The sequence below is a fragment of the Leptonychotes weddellii genome, chromosome 8, assembly GCF_054177405.1.
Source record: "Leptonychotes weddellii isolate Sample4059 chromosome 8, ASM5417740v2, whole genome shotgun sequence".
In the NCBI taxonomy this organism is placed as follows: domain Eukaryota; kingdom Metazoa; phylum Chordata; class Mammalia; order Carnivora; family Phocidae; genus Leptonychotes; species Leptonychotes weddellii.
The window spans coordinates 34,653,744-34,681,056 of NC_138376.1; the positions used below are offsets into that span (position 1 = coordinate 34,653,744).

The 27,313-nt window shown below is 47.4% G+C and overlaps 1 protein-coding gene across 1 annotated transcript in view; it reads right to left on the reverse strand.

Annotated features, from left to right (window-relative positions):
- Positions 1-871: 871 nt before the first annotated feature.
- Positions 872-27,313, reverse strand: part of CLIC5 (chloride intracellular channel 5) — a 36,508-nt gene continuing 10,066 nt past the window's right edge. Inside the window, exons 3-4 of the mRNA XM_081827564.1 lie at positions 12,081-12,265; positions 872-5,507 (exon numbers count right to left, since the gene is read on the reverse strand). Coding sequence (XP_081683690.1) covers positions 5,340-5,507; positions 12,081-12,265 — 353 coding nt within the window. The 3' untranslated portion in view covers positions 872-5,339. The remainder of the gene's footprint in view (positions 5,508-12,080; positions 12,266-27,313) is intronic.

A 27,313-nucleotide genomic window follows, 5' to 3' on the forward strand; every position in this document is an offset into this window, starting at 1 on the left:
CCCACTCTGAAACCAACTACAGCCAGGAGGACAGGCTCAGACCATTCATGCTTCACCCCCTGGAACTGGGTCCTGTGAGGGTGGGGACTAGAAAGGGGTGGAGAGGAAGACCTCTGACCCAATCAGAGCTCTGCCAGAGGAACACAGGTGTGGTCATGATGGAGGGAAACCATTGACAGCATCTGCCGCACCAGCTCTGAGCTACAGGCCACCTCTCCTGCCAGGACTTGTTCCCTGAATCAGGTGTTTCATCCTTTCTAAGGTGAGGAGAGGCTGTTCCGACAGAGCTGGGAGGACCTAGGGATCTGTGAATGCTCATAGACGGCTTCATCGGGTGTCAATGTTGGCTTCAGGTAAAACTTGTGAAAACTTTGGAGACCTTAATCTAGAGTCAGTGATGTTCTAGGGGTGGGAATTTAGGCCAGGAACACTGATAGGGCCAGGCCACTGTGGGCAAAGAGAGAGCTTTGGGGGCAAGTAGACCAGTATTTTAAAATACTCCTTAAATCATACCTAGACAGTCACTATTGACTTACCCCCAGGTATAATGATATAGATAGGAAAGTGAGAACCATGAATGAACATCAGTGTATTTTTTTTTTTTTTTTACCCAGCCCATGTTTTATAATAGGATTCAGCCCTGCCAAAATAAAATGGATTTTTGGATGACTAGGTCACAAGCTTCTTGCTTTTCCTTTTCTTCTTCCTCTTTTTCTTTTTACTTGCTTTTGATTTTTAAGAACAATGAACATATTCTCTTTTATAATGGGAAAACAGAGTAACTTTTATTTGGAAAAAAAAAAAAAGGTAGTTCACACTTGTCATTTAAAACAGCATAGGAGATCCCCACCTCAAATAAGCAGTCTGATGATTGCTTTTGTAATAGCTGAAAATAAACCAACTTTATTTGAATCAGTCAATACCAATCAAGACTGGAAAACCAATTTATTACTCGTTCAGATTCATGAAGAAAACATTCAGCAATATCTTCATTAAAAGGCAATTTATATTTATTAAGGCTTGAAAGCAAGTCCTGCTATTTTGTCACCACAGTTAAAGGTCTTGAGAAAAACAAGTAACCATCCTTTGGAGTGTCTTTATAAAATGTAATGTTTGTTCTTTTATAAAAGCTAGGCATCTTTTGCTAAATTAGTTAACACCTAGCTTTTAGGATGGGACAAACACGAGGTCAGGAAAGTAAGACAAAGTTCAAACAGCAGCTGGGTATTTTATATTTTAAGTATATGCATAATCATTATTGTGAAACTTCTAACTAGGCATAACATATCTTAGATAATTGGATCCTTTAAACTATGTTCTCCCCCCCCCAAAAAAAACCAGATTGCTTTTACAGAAACACATATTAGCCCAAACCCTGTAATGAAGCAATCTTTCATTTTATTTTTTGGTTGGTGAGGGGAGCATTGGATCTAATTCCTCAAGTAACATTAAATAAAATGATGCACACTTTGGATCATAACCTCATGATGAAAGGAAAGCATCCTGCAACTAAGCCGGGAGAAGAATATTGGCAAAGGTAGAGGAATACGCATTCATGAAGGGGGCACATGTTACTTGATTTGAATGCTAAAAAGCACTGGATAGAAGACACTGGGTCTTGTTTGCAGAAAGGGCTCCAAGGCCAAAGATGTGACATCATCTGTTCTCCTAACTTTAGAACCAGGATGCTTCACATGCACACCTCTCTCTCGAATGCTTATGATTCTTTTTAATGGCATGTGAAAAAATAAGGAAGTGATCCCTTAGGAATCATGGAACTTAGTTTTAATAATGAGGTGATACTTCATCTTTCCAAGGAGAGAGAGAACGGCATCTTGCTTCACTCTGCTACATAAATGGCTCCTGGCCACTGGGAAGAGTGGCTGCTCACAGAGGTACCTACTGGATTCCTGCTGCCTCTAGACCAATTTAATTTAGATACAGATTCTTCACTGGTTTTTTAAGATGGAAAACTCTTCCTAGAAGGACCTGTACCTTCCTGACTCTGCCCCTCTTTTAATTCTATTTGTCTAGGCCTTACTGATTCCTGAGATTCTTAGACCTTCAGGATCCATCCTGTAACAATTCAAAGATGCTTGGTGTTGTCTTTGTGCAGAATGGCCAGTGGGCAGAGGTGCTGCGAAGAGCTTCTATGGTTTCATTCAACAAATGCTGGAAAATGCAGCTTAGGAAACTTCCCTCGTGGTGAAGGCTTTTTCTAATGAAAAGACCAAGATCGTTGCTGCCCCCCCACCCCCCCAGCAGATGTGAACACCGGAGACTGGCATTTCCTGGGAAGCTGGAACCAGTCTGAGATTGTGTGGTCAAATAAAAGTGTGTTCTGCTTTTCGTAGCGTGTGATTCTGAGCTGTCAGGCATTTGACTTCCTTTATCAGGACATAAAGACACACAATAGAAGGCACCATGCTAGTCTAGAACACTCAAGCTTTTATTACCCAGCTCATCATATAAGGTTATTAAAATCTTACCCAATACCTTCTTTCTGGGCCAACCTGAGAGGTGGCCCAATCTGGATAGATGGGTAAATTCAACACTGTTATTCTGAGTTTGATTCTTCTTTCTGACTCTGCCTCCCACTATGCTATCCCACAAAAATAAAATAGGACATGAAAGTCAAAGGGGAAAAATAAATCCGAAATAAAATAGGATCTCAACCCAAACTCTTTCTAATGCCACTGAAATGCTTTTTGAGGGATCAATACTCATTCAAGACCAATGATAGGGTGACCTCCTGTCTTATAACTCTGGAGTTCAAACTGCAAACCTTCAGCACTCCCTGAGTGGGTTCTGGAGACACCTAAGGACCTCATCATACCGATGCTTGAAGATGATTTGCTGTGTATGTGACAGGGTTGTGGCCAAAGCCCAGGGAGGCTGAAGGACCTGGAGAAAAATCTCTCTTGGAAAAAATAATCAGAAGGTAATATTATTGTTATTTTAAAATATTCTGCTAAATCTGGTCGTAAGACATTAAAGCTCTTAGTCAAGACTCAGTTATATTATATAATAATCCACTATTGAAATAAAAAGATATTCCTGAATTACTCAGAAGTGCTTTCCATCTCTAAACTCCATCCTGTTTTCAATGGTTATAACTGATCATGTAACGGCCCCCCCCACCCCCCACTGGTGCCTTAATATTATTATTTATGTAAAACTATGTCAACCACAGAAGGACCATCTAGAAACAACAATATTGATTTGGTTTGGCTTCTTTGTTTTTAAAGACTCGCCAATGGCTGAATTCTGACTCTCAAATCAGTCATTAGGATCAGACAACCCCTAGCCAGGAGCTGTGCCACCTGGGGCCTGTTTTCTTTGTCCCGCTCCCTTTGCTACATCGACTTGCTTCTAGACCACTGTGGGTCTCTGGAAAGTAAACTGCTTCTTAGGTCATCGTGCCTGTGTTGCTAAACTCAGGGAAGGGTTTCTGAGGACAACAGGATTTACACTAATAGTCCTCTGGGATCATTCAAGACTTCATCTCCCGAGGCCAGGTCAGGGCTTACCCCTATAGTCACAAGAACTGTTCCCCCCCCACCCCATGCTCCTTTCTAAACATGTCTCGGGACTAAGTTCCCAGGGAGTCCCTGGGAAGGTTCCTTTAGGGGTGGGAATGAATCAATGCCTCCTTGCCCTTGCAAAGCTCTCAGGCTAATAAAACGTCCTACTGAGAAATTTCCTCTTCCTCAGTGGGCTCAAGGGGCTCCTGTTTCCTCCCTTCTGCTCAGATCAGCGGGCCAACGTGATTTCTTCAGAGATCCCAGGAGGCAGGCCGGTCTGGGGGTGGCCGGGGTGAGGATATGCGGATGTTTCTATGGAAAGGACCGTGCTGCCCTGAGCTTCCTGAGCAATGAGCCAGGTCCCGGGGCTTTCTGGCACTCGGGACCTCACTCTACCCGCAGGCAGCCCGGATGGGAGGACTGCTGAAGGTGACCGTCTATGGCGGGTGGCTTTTCTCACAGCGCATCACTAGGACAGAGGGCTGATGATTAGCTCGTTTTTCTTAGTTTCCTCTGCACAGGTCCCCAGGCTTGAGCCGGGTGAGCTTTGAAGGAGGTGAAACTCAAGGAGAACGACTGAGGAGTGAAATACTGACTAAAACCCGTTCCTTTCTCATCTGGCAGGTGAGTCAGATGGCAGGAAAATTAACCCAGATGGGGCATCTACTTTTCCTCAAGGTCAAACCACATGGTTTCCCGGTCAGAAAAGCCCATGGACTTTCTTCCTAAGGTGTTCCATGATCATGCCATCTCTCACCCGTCAGAGATTGCAGCCAACTCAGCCAGGAGTCACATCCGGCTGGCAGACCCACATTGGGGAACCACTTGAAGAGACTGGGAAGTCAGTTTTGGCCAATTCTTGGTTGGTAGTGACATGCCATCAGCAGTTCAAGACTTAGATCATGAGAGAGAAGACCTGTGTGAAGGATTCCCAGGGAACATCGAGCCTCATAAAGAACTTCTCTATCGTCACCCCCACCCCACCCCCCCCATCTGCTTTCTCACAGACCGAAATTGACTCGTGGATCAGTCAAACCCAGGCATGGCATCTCCAACAAAACTACCCCTAAGCAAGCAAACCCCATGGCTGGTAGACCCCGTGGGCCTTTTGGCATCGACACTGCTCCCCCTCCCCTTTGCAGTCACCCCAGTCTGCGACTGCATGCCAATGTCCCTTCCTCAAAAGGCCTGGACAGCCAAGAACCAGAGGCTCCTGTCAGCCAGATACACAAAAGCATGGCGACCGTCTCAGCATTGCAGCCAACAGAGACTGTCTGAAGTGGTGCTCCCGTCTGGTCTTCAGTGCCCCGTGTGACCGGAGCGTCAGAAAGCAGACGGGGACTGAAGGTGTATGTGCCAGTGGCCCAATCCACAGCCTGCCGGCCCTCCATTCACTCTGTCTCCCCCCAACGCGGTGGCTCTCTTTCTAGCAAGAACTACGATGGCATCTGTCCTCGGCCGTGGAGTTACCAACAAAGAGGACAGGGGGGGGGACACGGTGTTGCATGTTCCTAATGCAGCTGGGCAGCGATTCTGATTGGCGGCGGGGCTGGGGACAGTCCCCTAGGTGGGCTCCAAAGGCTGAGCGCTTGCGTGTTTCTACCATTTCTGCTTGCAGATGCCCGCGTGATCAGATGGGGTCGGCTGGGACCTTCCTAAGAGGCAGCAGGCTGGTGTCCCACGAGGCCAGCGAGATGTGGAGGGCAACCAAACGCTGTTTCCCGACGCGGCGCGGAAGGGGGGTCTGCGAGGCCCGAGTTCCTTTGGGAGAAGCCAAGTCCTTCTGCTGCCAGGGGTGGGGCAAGGCGGCTGAGCTCAGGACCGGCTGAGGCGCTTGGCCACATCGGCGTAGGCCGACTCGATCTCCTGGTCTGCCGCACAGGTGTTGGTGAACTCATCCCGCGCGTAGGCGTTCTTCAGGTACCGCCACAGGCCCGTCATCTCGGCCGGGAAATCGTAGTTGCGGTACTTCTTGGCCACAATCTACAACACAGACGGCAGGACAGAAAAGGGCGTGAATGCACGAGACAAACCAGTGGGACGGAGTTAGTGCCGGACCCGGCGTGCGTGCGGTGAGGAGGGGCGGGGGACCCGGGTGCACGCGAGCATCACTCACCGCGAGCCCGCCCGCAGCAAAAATGTTTGTCACGCAAGGTGGGGGTGCTGCCTTCTTTCCACCTTCTCTGATCTTATTTATTTTGTAAGTCAATATAATTTGCCCTTTGACCTAGGCATTCTGCTTCGGGGAATTTTCCTTAGGAAATGATCACAAAGATTGAGCTACCTACCTGCGATCACGGGACGAATAGTAAAAAATGCAATAGTGAAAAAATGGCAGAGGAAAGAAATGTCCTGCCATAGGTACGTGGATAAATGCATTATCATAGGTAAATACAATGCCATCCTGGAGAGCCTTTAGAAATGATGCTGCAGAAGAAGTTCCAGGCATCTGGAAAACTCTTTTAGATCATTAAGTGGGTGCCTGGGTGGCTCAGTTGGTTAAGCGTCTGCCTTCGGCTCAGGTCATGATCCCAGGGTCCTGGGATTGAGCCCCACATCGGGCTCCCCACTCAGTGGAGAGTCTGTTTCTCCCTCTGCCCCCGGCTCATGCTCTCTCTCTTGCTCTTTCTCTCTATCTCAAATAAATAAATAAAATCTTTAAAAAAAAAAAGATTGCTAAGTTTCAAGTGCAGTGCAAAAAAATTAATAAAGAAAGAATTTTTTAAAGTGCAGTATAATGCAATTTGGAGAAATATGTGAGGTGACTAGAAGTACATATACCAATATGTTACCAGTGGTTATGTCTGACTGATAGAATTATAAATTTTTCCCGCCATCCACTTTTTTTTACATAAACACCCTTATTTATAGGAGAGAACAAAAAGCATAAAAAGTAAGTTAGATGTTGGACTGTACATGCAGGTTCAATGTATGATGTGGGAGTGAACAAATCATAATTTCTAGTCTCTTCTAGTTTGCCACATGTGGGGGCTGCGGATGGGCGTTCTGGGGAGGTGCTGTTTGTGTTGAAACAGTAGCATCGTGGTTAAGAACATGGACTCTGGATCCCCACTGACTGGATCTGCAATTTTACTCCACTACCTAACAGCTGTGTGACCTTGGACTAGTTACTTAGCCTCCCTGAACCCCAATTTATCTCTAAAATGAAGGTAATAATAGGACTTACCTTGGAGTAACAGATTAGTTATACACATAAAATGCTTAGAGGGGTGGCTGGCTCATACTGAGTGCTCAAGAAACATTATCTCCTATTATAATTCACTGAGACCCATCTTCTGCCCATTTGCATGCAGAGAGGGTGACCTGTGTAGTTACATGGGGCCTCAAACTCAGAAGGGCTTGCTTTTGGTTCAATGCTCTGCTGTCACCATCTGGAAATTCTGAGTACTTTTTAACAGGGGCCACTTATTGTCACTGTACGCTGGGGTCTGCGCATTAGCTGGTCTTGCTTCTAGCCCTCTGGGGCCGGGGTGGGAATAGCAAAGAGTAGCCTTTCTCCTAAGCCACTGACTTCTGACTCTTTTCCTTGCTTTCTTTTTAGAGAGGTCTTCAGACTGCTGGCCCTGGGATCCTCCCACTCAGAGAACCCCTGAGTTCAGCTACTCTGGGCTTTCATTTTCATTTTGGTGCCAGTGATGTTCAGGGTTCCCTGGAAAGCTATGCTGAGTGAACGCAATGATGACCTATTACATGAAAAGCTCAGCCTCATGGGTTTGACCACATTCCCAAGGAGCATGCAGTTTCCTCCTCCGTTCTCCTGCATCAGTTTGGAAGTTGTGTTACAATAGTAAGCTCTATTCTATTCTGAATTGCAGTTACTGTTTTAGTATCCTCTCTCTCTTCCCTAGCTTGTGAGCAGTGTAAGCAGAAGGACAGGAACCCCAGCTTCATTCTTATACTGCCTGATAATAACACTAGGATTTTTTTTATTTTTTTAAGATTTTATTTATTTGAGAGAGAGAAAGAGAGAGAAAGTACAAGCGGGGGTGGGTAGCAGAGGGAGGGAAGAGCAGGCTTCCTGCTGAGCAGGGAGCCCCAAAGACAATGGGGGGCTCAATTCCAGGACCCTGGGATCATGACCTGAGCCGAAGGCAGATGTTTAACCGACTGAGCCACCCAGGTGCCCCTCAGTAACACTGTTTATAAGCGTAGTGACACTAACAAGCGTTTATTTACTATGTGCTCTGCTCCAGGCTGTTTTAAGCACTGTGCAAGCCTCTTAAACCTCTAAGTAACTCTATAAGGAAGAGTGTATTATGTTCCCATTTTACAGATGACGGAAGTAAGGCAAAGAGAAGTTAAATAAGTAAGGATTCAATAAACAGCTGTATTGCATCTTTACTATCTTCAGGTATCCTAAATCAAAGTGCATCTAGAGTCAAATGGAAGAAACTCACTTAATTTTAGAGACTGCAGATCCTTAGCAATGAGCAGACTGAAGCCACAAGAGCGTAAATAGGTTACACCATGTGACATAGGAAATTAATTCAACCAGTATCTTTTGAGTAATCACTCATGTTTATTATAGTCCTTGCTTTTCTTTTTTTATTCGGGTATAGTTGACACACAGTGTCGCATTAGTTTCAGGTGCACAACACAGTGATTGGACAAGTCTATATGCTCTGCTGTGTGCACCAGCAGGGAAGCTCCCATCCGTCACCATAGGATGCTATTACAGTATCATTGACTCTATTCCTTCTGCTGGGCCCGGTATTCCTATGACAGTCCTTCCCTCCTCTCCACGTGGCCACCCAGCTGTCTGCAAACGAGAAAGGTAGGGCTGTACTCAGAATCCCTTGTGTGCCAGTTATCCTGCTATTGCTGCTTATCTCCAAACCACCCTGGTGTTTGTTTCTTTGGGATGCCGGGGGCGCTGGGACGCATGGGTGGGAACTCTGCAAATCACATCTGTTCTGCCAGGGACTCCCTGTTAGGCTCTTCCAAGAGGGGGCACTAGAGAGGGTCTGCAAGGCTGGAGGAGGGAGAGGGGCCGCCCCTTTCTGCAGCGGACATCCACATCCCCTGCCTGTCAGACTCTCCTTTGCTCCAGCAGCAGCAGCTGAGTCCAGTTTTCTTGTTTTGCCACCACTGGTGGAACTAGGTCTTCACCCTGGCTGAGAGAGGCCAGCACACAGCAGTGACCCCCTGCAGGGGTTGGGGGCCAGCCCCCTGGGCCGTGCCCTGAACTCAGCCCCCAGCGGCAGCTCAGCATTCCCCAGCTCGCAGGTCCAAGGTTGGGCTCTGCAGGGGCCCCTCATCTAAGTTGCCAAGTTTTAGATCCTTCCGACCTCTTCCGTTGGCCTCCCCTGCCCTAGGGGGTCGTGGCCGCCCTATTAAGGTAGAACCTCGTGGTACACTTTGCCTTCCTGGTACTTTAGTACTTACTGCTTCTTTCTATTAAATTCTGTTGGTTAAGAGAACTGGTTTGGGGTAGTCACCAAGGAAGCCACATCCCCACAATGCTATGTCCAGCTTAGGTGCAACTAAGAAGCAAAGGGGATGGCAACTGAGTCCCCTGGCAGAGCACTTGCCACAAGCAAATGCTGGGGCCAACACCCATTGCCAGTTCTCCTTGACCTCCCCCTGTTCACTGCAGGGTGAGGGTCCCCTGGGTTTTCCCAGGAGCCCTTGAGAAGCAGCTGTCCTGGCTAAGGAGCAAGACCAGGCAGGAGGGACGGGTCACAAACTGACAGATGGAGTGGCCTCAAGTCTCTCCATGCTGGGATTTGTTTTCATTTTTAAAGGATGCGCTATGAGATTTAAGACAGCAGAAGGGCGGCTTATGGATATATACTTGAGCTTATGTCTCCTTTGCTGTTTGCTTCAGGGGCTGAAGCAGGTCACCGTGCTAGGCAGGGGTCCCAGGGGCTGCTCCAGAAGGCCCACCATGCCCCTCCCTGCCCGGACCTGCACGCCCTGAGCCTTGGCCACATCGCTGGTTCTTTCCTCACATGTTGGCTTGCCTTGAGGATGAGGACTAGAAGGGAGCAAGACAGCAAGAGTTCAAACCAGGCTCTCAGGGAGAATGAAGATGAACCTGAACGAGAGCCAGGTAAGAGAGGGAGAGAGCGCGAGAGAGCGCGGGCGAGGATGTGCACACGGAGCTCTGACGTTCACAGGAACTTCCATGCTCATGGTCTGAATTTGCTCTTTCATATGAAAACAGTTAGCTCCCACAGCCCAGATTAGGTTTTGGCATCAGGAGCCAAACTGGAGGCCTGACTTGGCTCCCCCTTCACTCTTTCTGCAGGACGGGGCTTTGCCAGGTCTCTGGGATCTGATAAGCTGGATCAGCAGAAATCCAAGGAGACAGAAGGCGAGGCCCAGCCTTTGTCCCCTCGAAGCCCGTCCTCCCTCTGATCCCCAGCTTCTCCAAGTGAACAGCTCACTGAACTCCATCCAAGGACACGGGCGGAGCATCATCCTTTAGGGCTGGGAGGAACGGGAGGAGTCAGAAGATGAAGCACAGGGCCTTGGGGGATCCATTTGTTTACCTTATTCAACAGGAAATTCTTGAGCAGGTAGTCAGTACATGTTTGAGTATGACAGAAGAAGGAAGGAGTAAAGGAAGAGAGAAGAAAGAGGCAAGAAGGAATATACTTCATAATCTCTTCATTTAGGCATGAGAAAAATGAATTCCAGAAAGATTCAGTGACTTTCCCCAGCTCATGCTGTTAGTAGGACTAGGATGTGGGTCGCGTGACTTTCTGAATGGGGTGTCTTTCCATTACATCACGCGGACACACTGGGACTGAACTAGAATCATACCATCCCTAATGGTGCCACCTGTTCCTCAGGAAAAGAGAATAAAAGATGTTTCCGTGGGTGTGGTGGGGCATGCGGTCATTAAGAACTTAAAAGACATGGAGCTTGGCTTCACTTACAAGTAACCATTGGCTTGGCCCCGAACCCAAAGCGTCTTCATATTAATAGATTGCACTTTCCCGGCCCATCAGGAACGGCACACGTGATTCCGGCCCAGTCCCCAGCTTGGACCAAGTCCTGTGGGAACGCCAGTGCTTGCACAGCTCAGATTTCAGTTCAAGCTGGTTGTGCTCTGACTGGAGGGAAGCCCACATCTCTAGCTCAGGACTTCAGCTGGAAAACGATAGGCAGCTATCCAGCTGATAAATGATTGAATCTGATTCTTCTTAGTGAAGGGCAGAAGGAAAATGGTATGATAAAGACACAAGCGAGGTGATCAAATGGTCAATCAATGAGTATTTATGAAAGGGCCACCATGTACCCACCATCGTGCTTGGAGAAGCCACTCTCCCGATAGAGCCTATTGTCTGACTGAGACATATGATATAAATGTGTATAAAAGTAGAGAAGAGTCTAGCGGTATGGTCCCACTGTGTGTTTCGCTCGGCTGGTGAAGGCCGGGAAAGGATGTGAGAAGAAGCATTAGTTTAGAGAACAAACATCAGGGCACACAACTATCGTCTTCAAAGAAGGTGAAACAGAGCAGCCCTGATCCATGCTGCTCCAGAGAACAAAGGGGAGCGGGGAGGCTGTTTGTGCTCAACATAGGATGTTTTTAGGGGTGTGTGTGTGGCTCAGTCGGTTAAGCATCCGACTCTTGAGTTCGGCTCAGGTCATGACCTCCAGGTTGTAAGATGTAAGATGGAGCCCCACATCAAGCTGTGTGCTGGGCATGGAGCCTGCTTGAGATTCTCTCTCTCCCTCTGCCCATCCCCCTTTTTTAAAAAAAAAAAAAAAAAGGAAAGATGTTTTAATTGTCAGAGTCATCCAAAATGATAGGGCTGACTCGTTAGGCAGGGAGCTCTTCATCATCAGAAGTGTGAGGCGACAGCTGCATGGAAGCCTGTCACAGACACGCGGAAAGTGGTCCAGTGGGGGGTGGGAGACAGTTTGGGATGACCTTGGAATTCCCTTCTTTCCAACTCTCGGATCCTAGAATTCTTATAGGACAGGATTACACTGCATTTGATCAGTGTAGGACAACCGTGGCAAGAAAATGATGTCACTTCTTACAGCCTCCAGCCCTTGAGCTGATAGATGAGGAAGAGGATACACACCTGTCCTAGGGAGTTACTGGAGCGAATGAGAAGGCTTGCATATGAAGCAACTTCATAGAGACGTGGGGGTGTGGCCAGTGAAAACCTGGGAGGCAGAGGCAAGGAAGAAGCTCTCTCTCTCTTTATATATATATATGTATAAATGTATGCATATACATATATATGTATGTATAACCACACATATTATAACAATAGCAGCTACTATGTATTGAGCCTTTATAATATGCCAGGCACTGTTGCTCCATATTTACTCTCCCAGCCAAGAAGTAAAAATAAGAATAAGAAGTAAGTAATATATGCCTGTTTTACTGAAGCTCAGAGAGTCTATACAGCCAGCAAGCAGTGGAGGCTGATTTGGGGTTCATATTCCTGTGACTTCAGAGCCCAGGCTCTGGACCAGCAGGTGGCACTGTCCTTGACTCATCCACGCAGGTGACAGGGGCCTATGATGGAGTTGGATAAGGCAAGCGACCTGCAGGTAGAGCTGTCTTACCTTGACCACATGGAGTTTGGGCAACAGATTGCAGTCGGCCAGGGTCAGCTCGTCCCCATCTAAGAATTTGCGCCGGGACCTCTTGTCTTCATCCCCGCAAGTGTTGGCATCGATCTCCTCTGGGAGAGGGTTGTTCAGGTAGTCATCCAGTTTCTTCAGTGCCCTGGTCAGGCCTCTCTCAAGGGCTGGCATGAAACAGCAGAAGAAAAATCTTCAGTCAGCCTTCCTGCCACTGGAAACAACCAGGGGTCTTCAGAGTAAAGGAGCCTATCCTGAATTCTGTGCCCCTCCCGTCACACCGTCAGCTCCCACACACTACAGAATACCTGCAAGCCATTAATACAACGCAGCAGAAGAGTGTTACGTGGTCTGAAAAAGCAAACCTTAACCAAACAATAAACACTGGTTAATCCTTTAAAAAAAAAACATAAATATACAAATGCAACCATTAGGATATATATCAAAGTTTTTGAAGTGCTCATCTCCAGTAGATACAGTAATAATAGTCAACTTTCATTTCCTGTTTTGCTTCTCTATATTTTTCCAATAGTCCACAATTAACCCGCATAAGAATTTTGTAGAAAGAAAGGGCTATTCACTAAGTAAACAACTGCTTAGAAAGTCTAGGACAGAGATACGCGTCAGACTTTGTGGAAGCATTAACTAAGGAGGCACCAACTAAGCCAACCTGAGAAGGGGGGTGGGGGGCACAAGGCTTCCAGGAAGACACGACAGAGGAAAGTAAGCCACCCTGCTTGGTGTTGCCCCTACAGGACCAATGGATACCAGAAGGGCAATACTTCAGTTTAATCTAGAGAAGGTTGTTCTAAAAATCAGAGATGTCCAGAATGGAAGGGCCGGTGCACTAGGCAGAGGGCTCCACCAGACCCAGCTGCATGGAAACCTGTCAAGGACACACCTCAGAGAATGAACATCCAAAGGATGACAGTGTGGCAGAAGACTTTCAGTCTTGCCCCAATAATTTCCTATCCAGTAATTGATTTAGACACAAGAGGAGAACAAAATATTCAAAAGAGCAACAGCCTGAAGCCACTGTCACTCGGAACCAATCCATCGAGAGTCTCACAGTCAGTTCCAGGCACAGAACGCTGGCCACCCGAGCTCCGAGGACAGGGGTGCAGGAGATGGCTGACTGGGCCCCCAGCCACTGCACCTATGTCATCACCCCGTCCCCAAGGCTGTTTTTTCCCAGACTCCGGTGTAGAGGGTGATGCTGAGGTAACGGGAATCAGTCCTGATGTTAATTCTGGCAGATGAAGGAGGGATGCTGCCCCTGGGGGAAGAGCCCAGAGGACGGGGACTCTTACTTACTTTTTTCCAAATGTGCCTTCTGTTAGCCACTCCTCCATAACCCAAGTTTGTCTTTTCATAGGAGGCCTTTGTTTGAGACAATGAAACACCACCAGCCCAAGATAAATCAATTGAACACTTACTGGAATGTTTGAAAACAGGCTGGAGGTTGGACGTAGTTTCTCAATACTTCCTTCTCCCTGGTGTGGCATTTGAACTTGTACTTCATCATCTGCTTTGTGTTTCCAGTTTGGGAGAATAAAGTGAGCAGGGCTGGGAAAAAATGCTTGTACTCCCCTTAGTAATTGTCTAGACTAGGATGGGATTGCAAGCCTATGCAAGGACAATAGCAGAGGGTGGGGACCGAACAATAGTCTTTATGGGCCCCACCCCCACCCCGGCCGAAGCACTTGTGATCTATATTGGGTTTGTTTGCTTCCTTAAAGCCCTCCACCCCTTTCAGTTATGGCGATTATGACAAAATCTTGATTCTAAGGGAGAAAGGAAAAATCAAATAGAGTGTCTGCTGAAATCGGCCCAACGGGTATCAATCCAAGCGACAGAGATGGATGAAAGGAAATGAAATGTTGCAGACTGTAATTCCAAAATGCCCGCTGGAGACCTGAGCAGGCCATTGCAGGAGTCTGTGCCCAAGTCCCCCAGTGTGGGAATGATCATGGCATTTGGTAAAAGAGGCCTAGAAGAGCAACTGGAGCTCCTTGGGAGGACAATTCTGGATACATCTCAACTATGTCTCCATGAGCTCTTGAGGTGGAAGGATTAAGTGTGGCAGTGGGCATGGCTGTCACCTCATGCCATAGCTGTGACATCTATGTGACATCCCGAGGGGGCGTGTGCTGAGGATGTCCTCCGCCGGTCAATGTCATTGCTCGAGTCTGTGTATTTTTGATCAGGAATGTGAAGGGCGCAGTTGGTGGTAATCATGGTAGAGAGAAGAGGAGGCGAGGCAGCAGGGGAGGGGCTGCGTGGCCTGGAGCTAAGCCTGTGTTTAAATTTCAACCCTGCCCAGGGTGGATTTATTATGACGCTGCTCAAGTTTGAGCTTCGGCTCCCTTCATCCCATGGCCCCTTCCAAAGCCTTGAACTTGATTTTTTTTTAAATTCCTTATTTGTATTTATTCTATTGGCTTCAGACCCCACAAATCTGGGAACGTCTCTGATCCTGGAACTCACGACCAAGTGTGACCTTGGGCAAGCTCCTCGATGTCGCCGAGTTTCAGTTTTCTCATCTCAACTGTGAGATGAAGATCCCCAATCTTCCTAAGGCCTGACTCGGATTATGCAGGGAAAAGTGCCTCATACAATGCCTGCCCCGTGCTAGGACATCTCTATGATTTGCTCTTGCTAGTGCAGGACCAAATGTGACAGCTATCTGCTCTCTGTCCCTGACCCCACACTCTCCATCAGTTATATTCCTAAAAACTCCAAGGTGCGGCAGAGACTGAGAGATTCTCAGAAGCTCCAGTTCCGAGGCCCAGGCCCCAGAGATGACAACCAACAGCCCAGAGCTTTGCGTCCCATCCTGATGTAATCACGTACAGCCACAGCCCTGTCCCGGACGCTCCGTCGGGATCCTTCTTGGTGATGCGCTGTGTGAGCGACATGGCCGGGGGGAAACAGACACGACACGTCTGTGCTAACACACAGCCATTCTTCTCGACTAACAGATACCGGCACTGATACAGCTTCTGCCAGTTCTTTTCCCTCCTACCTGCCAACTTATTCCTCTGACCCTGGCTCGATCTGGCATCCATAGAATTTAATTATCTCTTTTGGCCCACGGCCCCCAGGTCAGAAAACCGCTGGTGAACTTCCTGCTCAGATAAGAGGGAGGGGGATTATGAAAGAAACCAGAGTGACAAGGAGATGTTAATCCCGTCAGTGTTCCCATTTGAAACCCTCCTCTGAGTAGCAGGATAGGGTAACCCTCAGACCACAGCAAGCCTGAGGCCAGGGGACCCTGAGACCCGGGACCAGTGGAGGCCCAGGCACTTGACGGGTCCCCCATCCTTTAACTGCTGTCTGCCCCTCTCCACCCGCCCTTCCCGTAAAGATTTATTCGCTACCACCCGCAAATGCACTGGGTAAAATATGTGACGAGGAAACAAGGGGAATAGTTCATAAATATTCTCAGCCATATGCAAACAATCTCAAATTTATTTTTCTCCTTTTTAAGGAGGAAAAAAAATCCACCCATTCCATGATCACTTCCAGATTCATTGAGGTTGATATTACATAAGAACCAATATTGTTTTCTCGTCGTAGAGAAATAATGACTTGGAAACGGCAATTTGAGCTAAGAAAATAATATACTCTTACCAGGGCATGGAGGCTGAATGAGGACCCGGGAGCCAAGATCTAGCTCAGCCTCCAACCAGCTCTTGCAAGCACGGCTCAACCCTGCTTTGCTGGCATGCTTTGTGCAACAGGGGTCTCCGCAAGCACCACACAGACTCTTTGGGGCTCAGAACTCACGTAGAGCAGAACGGATGTCAAAGGTGCTCTTTGAAAGGACAGGAGCAGCTCTGTGGGTCCAGGGTCCTGTACCCTCAGCTCCTCACGTGTGTTTTCTCTCTGGCACGTGAAACTTGCAGAGAGGTAAGAACAGGGGGCCACCTCTGACCACCAGCTGCAGCCTGGACGGGCATCTGTTCAATTCTCCCAGGGAGAAGACAATCATGGCTATTGGGAGCTGGCCCCGGGCCAAGGACCCTCCGTCCCGCTGTGCCTCTCACATGGCTCTGATCCAGCACCAGCAAGAATTACAGTAAGTGAATGTCTGAAATAGACTGGGGATGTTTACACAACCTATCATTTAAACACACAGTGAAGCTATTGAGATGGGAATTATTATTCATACCCATTTAAGAGATAAAGAAATTGAGTCTTAGACTTTCCCAAGGCACACACGCATGTGCAAGCCAGGTGTTCCCGGGATGCACACTGAAGCTGTACCTTGTTTGGTTTTTAACTGCTTTTGTCTTCCTTACGAGCACCAACCCCTGGGTAATGGGAGAATGACAACTTTATTTTAATCTGTTCTGGATTACAACCTAGTCTGATGTAATAAACAGTCCCTCTAGAGAATTCTCAGTCTCTTTTGCATAAAAATGCTCAGTTTCTCAGAAAGTCTCCATCTCCTCTGCTCTTCTCACTGAGTAAATGGGGGGGGGGGTTGCTGTGACCCTGTGGCCTTGGGGAGATAGGGGCCCTGGGATCAAGCAGGTGGAAGGCTTTGGGAAGCTTCCACAGGTCCTGTGTCTCTTCTCAGTTACCTCTTCTCAGAGAAACCTCCACTTCCTTCCAGATGTTGAAACTAGGGTGGTGGTCAGAGGTAGGCTGTCCAGCTCCCTCCAAAGCCCTGGAAGGATACCTAAGCAAAATGCCACATGGCGCTTCCTGGATGCATCTCTGGTTCCCTGACCCTTCTATCTGTCTCTTCTCCTTCATCCCCAAATCCCCTGGGCCAGAAAGGGTATGCTTTCCTTTATATTTTCCTATGTCATATAATCCATCAACCACAGAACAGCAAGTCTCCCTGGCCCACAGCACGGACCTAAGGGCCATTTCTTCTCTATGAGCTGAGTCCTCTAGACATGGTTCTTAATGTGCTAAAACTGAGAGATAAAGGAATTTAGAACATTTTAAGACAATAGCTTGGCTTGTAAGGCTACTGTCTTGTTGAAAATGGTATTTTGAATCAGCAGCTAAATATTGAATGCTTTTTTTTCTTTCTTAGAATCCCTTCTACAGAATTCTTATCTGTCATGGGGCCGATGGATGCTCAGGACAGGTTAGAATCATGTGTTCAAGAAAGACAAAGAGAAAAGTATTTTCAAATGGTAGCCCTATTCAAGTAAGGAACAAATCAGGATTTAAAAACTGGATTGTTGGATTCCAAAACTTAAATTTCTTTTACTCTGCAAAGCCATCTCTGGGTGCCAAGGACTGACCCATGGCTCTTTGGGAGTCCACTCAGCCTTCCATCTTCCTTTCATGCTGTAGACCTTTCTCACAAGCCCTTATTTACCTAACAAGAGTGTGGCTATTAGGACACCACTCCTCATGCCTTACCTTCCAGCTAATTTGATAAAATATCTGTGTTCTTCTATTAATGGCTTGATTTTAGCTGGAATTCCTGGTGCTCTCAGTGACCATCATTGGGTCTAGAAGGAGTTATCTCTGAGGAGAAAGCCTACCAGGACCCTTCACACCATTTCTTAGCAACAAATACTAACTTTGCCCCTACTCAAGGCCAATGCTGTCACATTGTCCATGTGACAGCAGAACGTCTCGGTGAAAAGAGAGAAATTCATTTGAGTTTTTCCTATGATGAAAGAAATATCTAGATATTGAGAAATACCCGGAGGACTGGATGAAGTTTTTCCTTTTCATCTCTTTCGATATCATGTCAATATAACAACAACAACAACAAAAAAGCATAGCTGTGGTTTGAGGGAGGCCACAAAGGAGATTTCTCTGGCCATCACCGTATTCTTGGAGAGAAAATACAAAGATGGCCACACCTTGTTGGCATCTGATCGTTTTAAACATGAATGATAATGTGACAGAAACAACAACAACAAAAAATCAAATAGTAAGAATGTAATATCATCTCTCCCTCACCTTTCTGGAGGAAGAAGCCTTTCCTCCAAAACAGAGAGGTCATATTGCTTTACACAGATGCCCAAGGGCCAAAGATCCAGGAGAGAGGAAGAGGCTATGCAGACGGAGAGTTATGGGGGTGGGAGAAGAGGGGGCGCAGGTCAGGTGGGCAGGAACATAAATATTGTCATAAAGAGGGCAATTTTAACAGAGACAAAGATGTTCTAAGGCAGGGGGTGGGGGGTTGGGACATTTGGCTCTGTGCTGGGCAGTGTAATTCCCTCCCCCGTAAGAAACCTTCTGTAAAGATCGACATTCATCTTTCAAGTTTAGGGAATTGGAGTCATGTGGCTTTTCTCTGTTGCAAAAGTCCTTAAAGAGAGAAAATGTAGCCCAGCTATAGTTGAGTTACATAAGTATGAATGACCACATAAGGGCAAAATTATAAGCAGGTGGGAACTAGGGTTCATACCCTCTGACCCACAGTGACCCTTCTGGAACACACAGCAGGTAAGGGGTAGCTGATCCGCGTGGTCCTTTTGTCTCTCAAAGCATTATCTATGCCCAGTTCTTCAACCACAGAGGCAGAAATGGTAGCAGGGTTGTAGAAGATGGGAATGAAGCTTTGTTTCAGGTGTGGTGAGCCCTACTCTCCTGTGCCTGGGCCCTCTGGGTATGTTAACACATCATGGATATCAGCAGGGAAGGGGACAGAGAGATTCCGGGTTGGGTATCACGTAGCCCTGCACTAGGCTTCTCCGAGAGGTCTCGTGATCTTAGACACAGTCACAGAGTGGCACACCCACTCTGTTTTTGAAGAGATCTGAGTTCGAATCCTGCACTCGTTATGGTTGTTCACGGGTTGCTGTTAAAGCATCTTCTACAGACTCTGGTGCACAGAGGGACTTAACAAAAATGAGCTATGATGACTACAGCTGTCGAACTTCAGTTTATAAGAGGATGTGAGGGAAGGACAGACTGAGTGCCCCTCCAGGCAGAAGCCAGGTGTCTGAAGTGAGGCTTTTCTGAGCATCCAGGAGGCTCCCAGGTGCAAGGGGAAATCCTGGACAGCCCAGAGCATGGAGTGTACTCTTGCATTTCCAACATGTCCGCGATCCCAAGTTGCCTGGAATCATCATCTCTTTTGGGTTTGGCATTGCTCTCTCCAGGCTATGGGACTGTGTCAGACTTTCTTGGTCTGATAGTTTGGAGAATTCATGTCCACCTTAGGCATGAGACCAAGAACATTAGACTTGGCCTCACAGCCAGAGAGGAGGATGTTGTCAAATGGGCTCTAGCTGTGAAAGACCGAGGGGCTCCCATGTGGGAAGCCATCCCCAGGCCTCCCGTTTCTAGGCACTGGTGAAAACAGGAAAGGTGGGAAGACAAACAGTGGTTTATGAGAAAGCAAAACGCAATGGCAATTTCAACAGATTCCCTCCTGTTCCCTCTTGCAGCATCAGCTGAGTTTGAGAGGAGTCTGTAGTTCCTGCTGCCATGGGTATTGTTTGATTGTTCTAGAAAAGATTTCAGCCTTGAATGGGAGGGCGAATTAAATGACAAACTCCCAAGGTCCTTTCCAGTAAGAGGTCAGCAAATGATTCTTTAGTCCCAAGGCAGGATTCAGGTCTTACAACTATGGAGGACTGGAATATAGGACACTGTTGAAAACCCCCTACCCCCTTTTGGTGGAGAGACTCACCAAGCGAATGGGTCTATACTTCTTTGAGATATTTCTAAGTAGTCAGGGATTTTTCCTTGAAGAAGAGACAGATCCTCTGTATAGCTTCTTCCCCAAGCCGTATAGGGGATCATTGTGAAGAATCAACACAAATCAACCTGATATTTGCCTCATGTTGAAAAGTATGACTCCCAATAACAAACTATATATACACACGTATATACATATATGTATATGCATACATATACACATATATGTACATACGTATAAAATATATATATACACATATAGAGACATACACACACACACACACACATATATATATATATATATATTTTTTTTTTTTTAAGGCAAGTGTTTGGCAATCATTTGGCTGTGTTTAACATACCAGCATGGTAAAGAATTTAGGACAACCTTGGCATGCCTTTCATAAAATTTTTTTTTTAAGTATGAAGGGAGGTATGCATAATATAGACACTTCCAGATTCTGATAATTTTCTAAATCTAAAAACCACAGTGAATTCGAGAGGAAAGATGATCATGTATGTCTTCAAATTTAGGTTTCCTTTTGTACACACACCCTGTACCCTGTAAGCTCCCCCAGTGATAATTTATCAACTGGAAGAGAGAGAGAGACAGAGAAAGACTGACTCCAACTGGGGCCAGCCAGTGGAAAGAGGAAGCGGCAGAAACCGGGCCGGGGAGGGTGTGAGCTGGCTGGGGCAACCCGCAGAGAATGTGTTCCCCGGTTAGGGAGCCCTGCCCAGACTTCAGCCACGGGGTGGTGGCGACCCCTCCTGGCCTGTCCTCACCCAACAAAAACTGCATTTTCCACGGCCAACGTGTAAAACATGTATGTGTGTTTTCTATTAGCCTTTCCAGAAACTCATAAATGGTTGTAAAAACCATTGTGCTAATAGAAAGAACGACATAAATGCTGACTGGAGCTATTAATGCTGGTTGTAGTTCATGTAGCCGACTGAATCAGGCTGAAAACTGAGATTTTTATGGTTACTTTGTAACAGGTTATTTTTAAGTATCAGGCCACAGATTAGGCTCAGTCCTCATATTCAAACACTCGGAATGAACTAGTCAAGGGAGATCCTTTCTCGGTCCTCTGTCCAGCGTTTGGACCCGGAGACCTTCTTTCTCAATACTCCCTCCCTCCAAACACTCAGACTGAAGTGATTTAGCCACATTTTGTCCTGTTCATCCTCAAATGCCCACATCTTTTATATAAGAGCCATTAACAAATTTAGAACCCGGCCACCACAGCTCTAAATTTAAATAATTACCGGTTTCCATTATTCTGTGACTATCCTGTAAACTCTCCCCTGGCTGCCCGTTCTGTCCTTTGTTGACGCATCTCTGCCCAGCACCCACGGTGGGTGGGCCACTTTCGGTGCCCCTTGCCTCCCATGGATGCCGAGTCAGGACTCCCCGGATGAAGCTGAGATTGTGTAGTATATTTGGGAAATATACAAACTATATGTAGTATATTTGGGAAACACAATACTCCCGACCCACACACGGGCAGTTGTTCCATGGTTTATGGACTGATTGGATCACAGTTTCCTAAATGACCTGCCTACTCTTGTTTAAAAACGCAGCACCACATGCCTTTTAAATAATGGATTATTTAAATGTATCATGTACACACGTCAGGTGCACAGACTATGGGACTAGCTGCCAGTGTGGGGATCCTGGCTCGGCCACCTACTAGCTTGGGCAGGCTGTTTAACCTCTTGTGCCTCAGTTTCCTCCTCTGGCGAAACAGAGATCATAACAATGCACACCTCATAGGGTTGCCATGAGTGACACCCATTGCAGGCTTCGAACTACGTCCACCATGCAGTGAGCAGTTCTTATGTGCAAGGTGGGATGCTGCTTGATGTAGAAAAAGCAGAGCATACAAAAGAGCTAGTAAGTTCTTAGAGTTGCAAGAAAAAAGTCTGCCTGATAAATATTGTGCTTGACTCGTCCTCTACCCTGAGGAAGTCACCCCAGATGACTTATGCAGTGTTTTCTTGAGTCTTCAGCTGGTCCTTTCACTCTGACTCTGCTGTCGTAACCACAGCCCCACCTGAGCGAGCCTTGTTCCTCATAGTCATGCAACAGGGCAACCTTAGAGGGTAAGTTTTGCAGGGGGTAGGGGCGAGGGATACTTTTGCAGAATTCCCCAGACACGCCACAATTATATCCTCCACCTCCCTTGCTCAGAGCAGCCCTCTGGGTGCCCGCACTTGCCTCCACATGGATTACGGTCTCGGGGGAGAAGCTGTCCGCTGGGTGTCTTAATTGCACAGCTTGCATCTTCTAAAGTTTGTGAGTCTTGCATCTTCTAAAGTTTGAAGTCAGGGTGTTGCAGATTAAGGGTACGATTTTATACTTCTATTTATTTTTTTTTTAAGATTTATTTATTTGAGAAAGATAGACAAAGAGAGAGCAAGTGGGGGGAGGGGCAGAGGGAGAGAATCTCAAGCAGACTCCCCCCCTGAGCGCAGAGCCTTACATGGGGCTCCATCCCAGGACCCTGAGATCATAACCTCAACTGAAACCAAGAGTCGGATGCTCAACCAATTGAGTCACCCAGGCGCCCCTATACTTCTATTTCTTAAAATCTAGGTGGGGTAATGATTCAGAGTTGGTCAACCCCAAAGGAGAATTTGAAATACTACGTCTTTTTTTGGCATGGCTAGATCAGATATTTTCACTGTAGTTTTTTTTTTTTTTTTAATCACCTTAAGCTGAAAGTGAGTTATATGCAAATATTCACTCTCACCTTCTTTGTTACTAAAAGAACCCAGATTTCCTCAGAGTGGTAATGTGCCCAGTTAAAAATACTTACCTTCCCAAAGTTTTACTAGAGAAGGCCAAATGCCCAAATTATGACCAATGAGATATAAGTGGAAATTCAGGGATCGGCTTCTGGGAGAGAAGAGACAGATACAGCTGCCCTTGCCTGGAACTCAGATGCAATGTCTGGGAGTAGAGCATCTATCTTGTGACATGAGGATGAAAGTCACACATAAAAGACAGAGGATTCGTGCTCTAAGGATCTAGACCCGTGAAAATAAAATCAATATTTGCTTTAGCATCTGTAATCAGGTTTCTGTGACATGGGGCCCAACACAACCTTTGCCAATTCACATAGATATGGTCAATATTTCTTTATTACATTATTATTCTAGCACCTTGCACAGTGCCTGGTACTGAATAAGTTTTTGTTGAAAGAATGAGCTATTCAGTGGGGTTTGGGGAAAGGTGAGGGCCCCTAAAATGTAACTCTGTATGTCTCCATAGGCTCATGTCACTGGCTTTATCTCATTGAAGGGTCTATGATGGTTCCCTTTCTTTGTGGAATGATAGCGTTTGGTCTCTCAGGGATGGGTGAAGGGGATTCATTAGTTTGGCCCGGCATGCCCTCCTGGGATTCATCAGAGCCAAATGAGTATAGGTCATCAGCAACCTGCGCCTCTCTGCCAGGCGACACAGGTGAGACCAAGGCCAGGGTCAGATGCAGGCAAAGTGTTGACTAAAACCTGACTTTGAGGTCCCCCAAACAGAAGCAAGATGTGGGTGATTGTCATTGCAGACATCAGTGGGCACGTGATCATCAGAGTCCGCCCTCAATACAGAGGAATCACGTGGTCCAACCCCCTTCTCTAGAATATTCAGGAATGGAAGGGGTTCTGGACAGAGGCGCAGAGAAACATACTTCTTACTATGACCCAGATCATTAAATGAGTCTTCGACCAGGGGTTTCTAGAAAAACAGTCTGACCTCTGACTTCTGGCTGGAAGAACACAAGAATTTAGTCTTCTGTGTTTTCTCCTCTGACTCTTGGTGAAATTGCACCTTTCACACCGAGTAATGTTCCTTGACTGCATTTTATAAAAATAAGGATGACAAGAGACATACCACTTAAGCAAACACCACTAACCACCACAGCGACGGTCTTCATGAGGGAACAGCTCAGATTGTTCTTATTGATGGGTTTTAAATGCGGTACTTCCTCTTCCCCCCCCACCCCCCAATGAGGCTCCATTTAATACAACAGAGGTTAAGAAAGCATTATAGTTCTCAGAGGAGAGACGGTTCCAGTCATAGAACATAATGAAGTGGAGACTGGGAAGTTTCAAAGGTGGTCAAGAGAATGGAGGGCGGGTGATGTGGGACAAGCTTTAAGGTGAGGTTGGAACAGGAAGCAGATGGAGGAAATGGCCCTAACACTGATGAGGCAGGACAGGCCCTTTTACCAACCACCTCTTTGGTAAATGAGCAGACAACTCCGGCTTGTCGTGAAGTGTTTGGGAAATGGTTCATTCATTCAGTTCACAAACGTTTCTCGTGTACCTGCTCTGGACCAGATGCGGAGCTGGGGTCTTGAGAGTGTCCTCGTGGAGACTGCCGCCCAGAACCCTACTTCCCAAAGCTCCCCCCTTTATCAGCAGCATCATCGAATCATCTGGTTGCCCTCAGGCCCCACCCCGGACCCACTTGCATGGATATCTGCATTTTAACAAAACCCTGGAAGATGCAAATGCGCATTCAAGTTAGAAAATGATCTGAATAACATGGCAAACCAGATGATGTGCTACTTGACACATTTAAGTCTTACACAGCTACTGGGGCTAATGGGGCTACTCAGGCTAAACTCATGAGTGGGCTTGAAGTGACCTGGGGGCCCCTCCAGAAAGACAGCTCTAGCACAGATTTTTAAAGAAGGTTAGGAGTTTTAAAGTCAAAGTTCTGTGTAGCAGCCTTTTATTCCGCCAACAAATTACCCTAAATAGCCGATACCTTCAGAATACAGACTGGATTTAGTCCATGGTTTCAATGCCCCCGTTTCGGCATTACTTAGTCTGTAGCAAAAGAGTTTAAAAGCTGAGAAATGCCTGGTTTGTCCCGTGACCATCATTGGAACAACTGTTCCACACCCTAGCTTTTCCTGTGCGACGTGGAGAGAACGTGGTCCACCCTGCCCGGACGAGACAGTGACGAATTTGACAAGGAGAGTTTATAATTGAGGTGTCTGAGGTTTTCGACAGGAGGTTCAAGACACCACCTGGATTTCGTATCTTGTCAGTCCCCAAAATGGGGAAACCCATTCTACATGCGAATTTGCCCAGAGCCACTCTCCACTGAGAGTCAACAGAGAAGAGAGGATTTTCCCTCGGAGCTATGTGCTAATCACAGATGAGAGGTTCTAAGGGCAGACAAGGCATCACCAACTACAATACTCCCGACCCACACACGGGCAATGAAGTGTAGACACACTCACGCACACACGACAGCACTTCTGTGGTCTAAACACCATCATGCTTAAGAGGGAAGCTGCAAGACCCATGTCGTGTCTCTTCACTAATACAACTTCGTGTGCAAGTGCATGTTTCAGATGAACTGATACATGCCATTTACTTAAGGAGCTATTTAATGGCTTCTGCGAGTACCTAGAAATATCAGAACACACAAGAGCTGTGTGTGCGTGCATGTGTGTGTGTGTGTGTGTGGAGAGAGAGAAATGTATTTAGCTCCCGCGTGTAGACTGCACAAAGACAAGAGGTGTCGGTTGCACAGGATGAGGTAACGGTAGCCAGAGGTGAAAGAGCATTTAACTAGTGTTCAAATTAGTCATTTAATGTTCCTTTATTCCCCAGGCCTTGATCTGAAGCCAGGCCAGGCCAGGCGGACTCGTTCTGGTCAGACGGCGGGAAATTCCACCACATGGAATGGTGTTGGTGGTCTCCGCTCTACTCCAGCCGGGGAGCCCACACAGCTAACACCGGCTCCTTCCACTAATGAATGCGCCCACCCACGCAGGACCGTCCCCCCCCTCCCCTCCCCCTGCCCCCGCTCCCTCCCCGCGCTGCCCCCCCATCAACGTACCATGCCACCACCAACCGCCCTCCAAAGTTTCGGTTCAGAAGCAAAATTTGTTAAATTAGAACTTGCCAGCATCCGCCTCAATAATGAACCAAATCAAAGGCCCTCTGGAGGAATCCCCTGGGCAACTCCGGGGAGGTGCCAGAAGGAAATACTCAGCCCTTCCCCTGCCTCTTGCTCCCAGCCTCGAGGACCTGCCGTCTGGGAAGGCGCACATTGATGCAGGACGAGCCAAGCCTCGGAGGTGGGTCCCACCGAGCTGAGGTTATTTGTTTTTCCTTGTAAGAATGCCAATCAAAGCAAAACTTTAACCCAACAAACAAACAAACAAAATATCCTGAGTTGGCTATTTGCACGCAGGGGTGGCCAAGGAAGGCAGCCTGAAGGCTCCCTTTATGACCAGAGGTGTTTTTGAAACAAGACAGCAATGGCTGCTTTATGAGGAAGTGGCAAGACAGTCACCTCGTTATCCTCACCACTGTGGTGGGCCGGGGACCACCCAGGAGCCTCCACCATGATAACAGCCTGGGCTGAGGACTTTGTCCAGGGAACCAGTTGTCCTGAGTTGGGACACAGCGGTCTTTCTCCAAAGAACAGGTCGGTGTTTCTGACGGGACAGACCTGGAACCCCACTGCCACTTCGCTGGCTTCTGTGTCTCAGCGGAGTCATTATAACTCACATCCCTATCTTTTTCATATGGCCTTAGCTCTCCCCTCAGAACCTGAGGATGAATGAGAGGCGGGGCGGTGCCCGTCCCCCTGGGAAGGCCACCGTGGCCTCCAGACTGGGCCCACCCCCAGGACATGGGGCTGAGGGCTGGAGGGAGGAAGAAGAGGAGGAAATAATCACCTCGTGATTGAAGTGGCTGGGAAATAATAAATATACACTCTCTCTTAAACATGCCTCGCCACATCCTGGGGAATCTGGAAAAACACTCCACCTCGCGCCTCCCCACCCTCACCCCCAACAGCAGTTGGCTTTCAGGACGCTTTGGGAGAAAGCACAGGACCTTCGATAGTAAGGGGCTTGTTGGTTCTGGGCTAACAGCCCTCCCAGGCCGCTTTGAATCCTTTCGAACACTTTCCTATTTTAGGTCAAGGAAGTTCATAAAAGTAAAGACTGGGGGTGGTGGAAGGGGAGGAGGGAAGGCAGAGAGAAGCAACTAGGGCAGTTAGTTAGCAGGTGGCCAACGGCCACTCTGGAGGATCCATCGGGACTGCTGGGCATGCCGCACCCTGGGTGTGGGGACAGATAATGGAAGACGGCTTCGAGTCCCCAAGAGAGACCTGGCCTCTTCTTGAACCCCCAGCCAAAGTTTGGGTATAACCGTGTTCTCCTATGCAGAGGAGGCTTGAAAATCCACAGGCCTCTCCCTGTTCAACAGGATCAGCCCCTCTAGCGCTGATTCCTCCAGCTGCCAGAAGAGGGCAGCACATGCTGCTAGATTACAGTGAGAACTGGGCCACCCAGTCCCCAGGGCGGACATCAGGGAATGTGGGGGAGGATTTGTGAGATGAGCAACAGCAAAGCAGCAAAACCTATCCCATATTGGTGCCTACGGTGAGCCAGGAACTGTCCTCAGGGCTTTACTGCATTCATTCATTTCATTAACATGACAAGGCTCCAAGAAAGATCACTGTTACAATCTCCCTGTTACAAAGGAGGAGGCTGAGAGGTATAGAAATTAAGAGAACTTGCTAGTGTAGTCTAAGAGATCAGCAAATTATT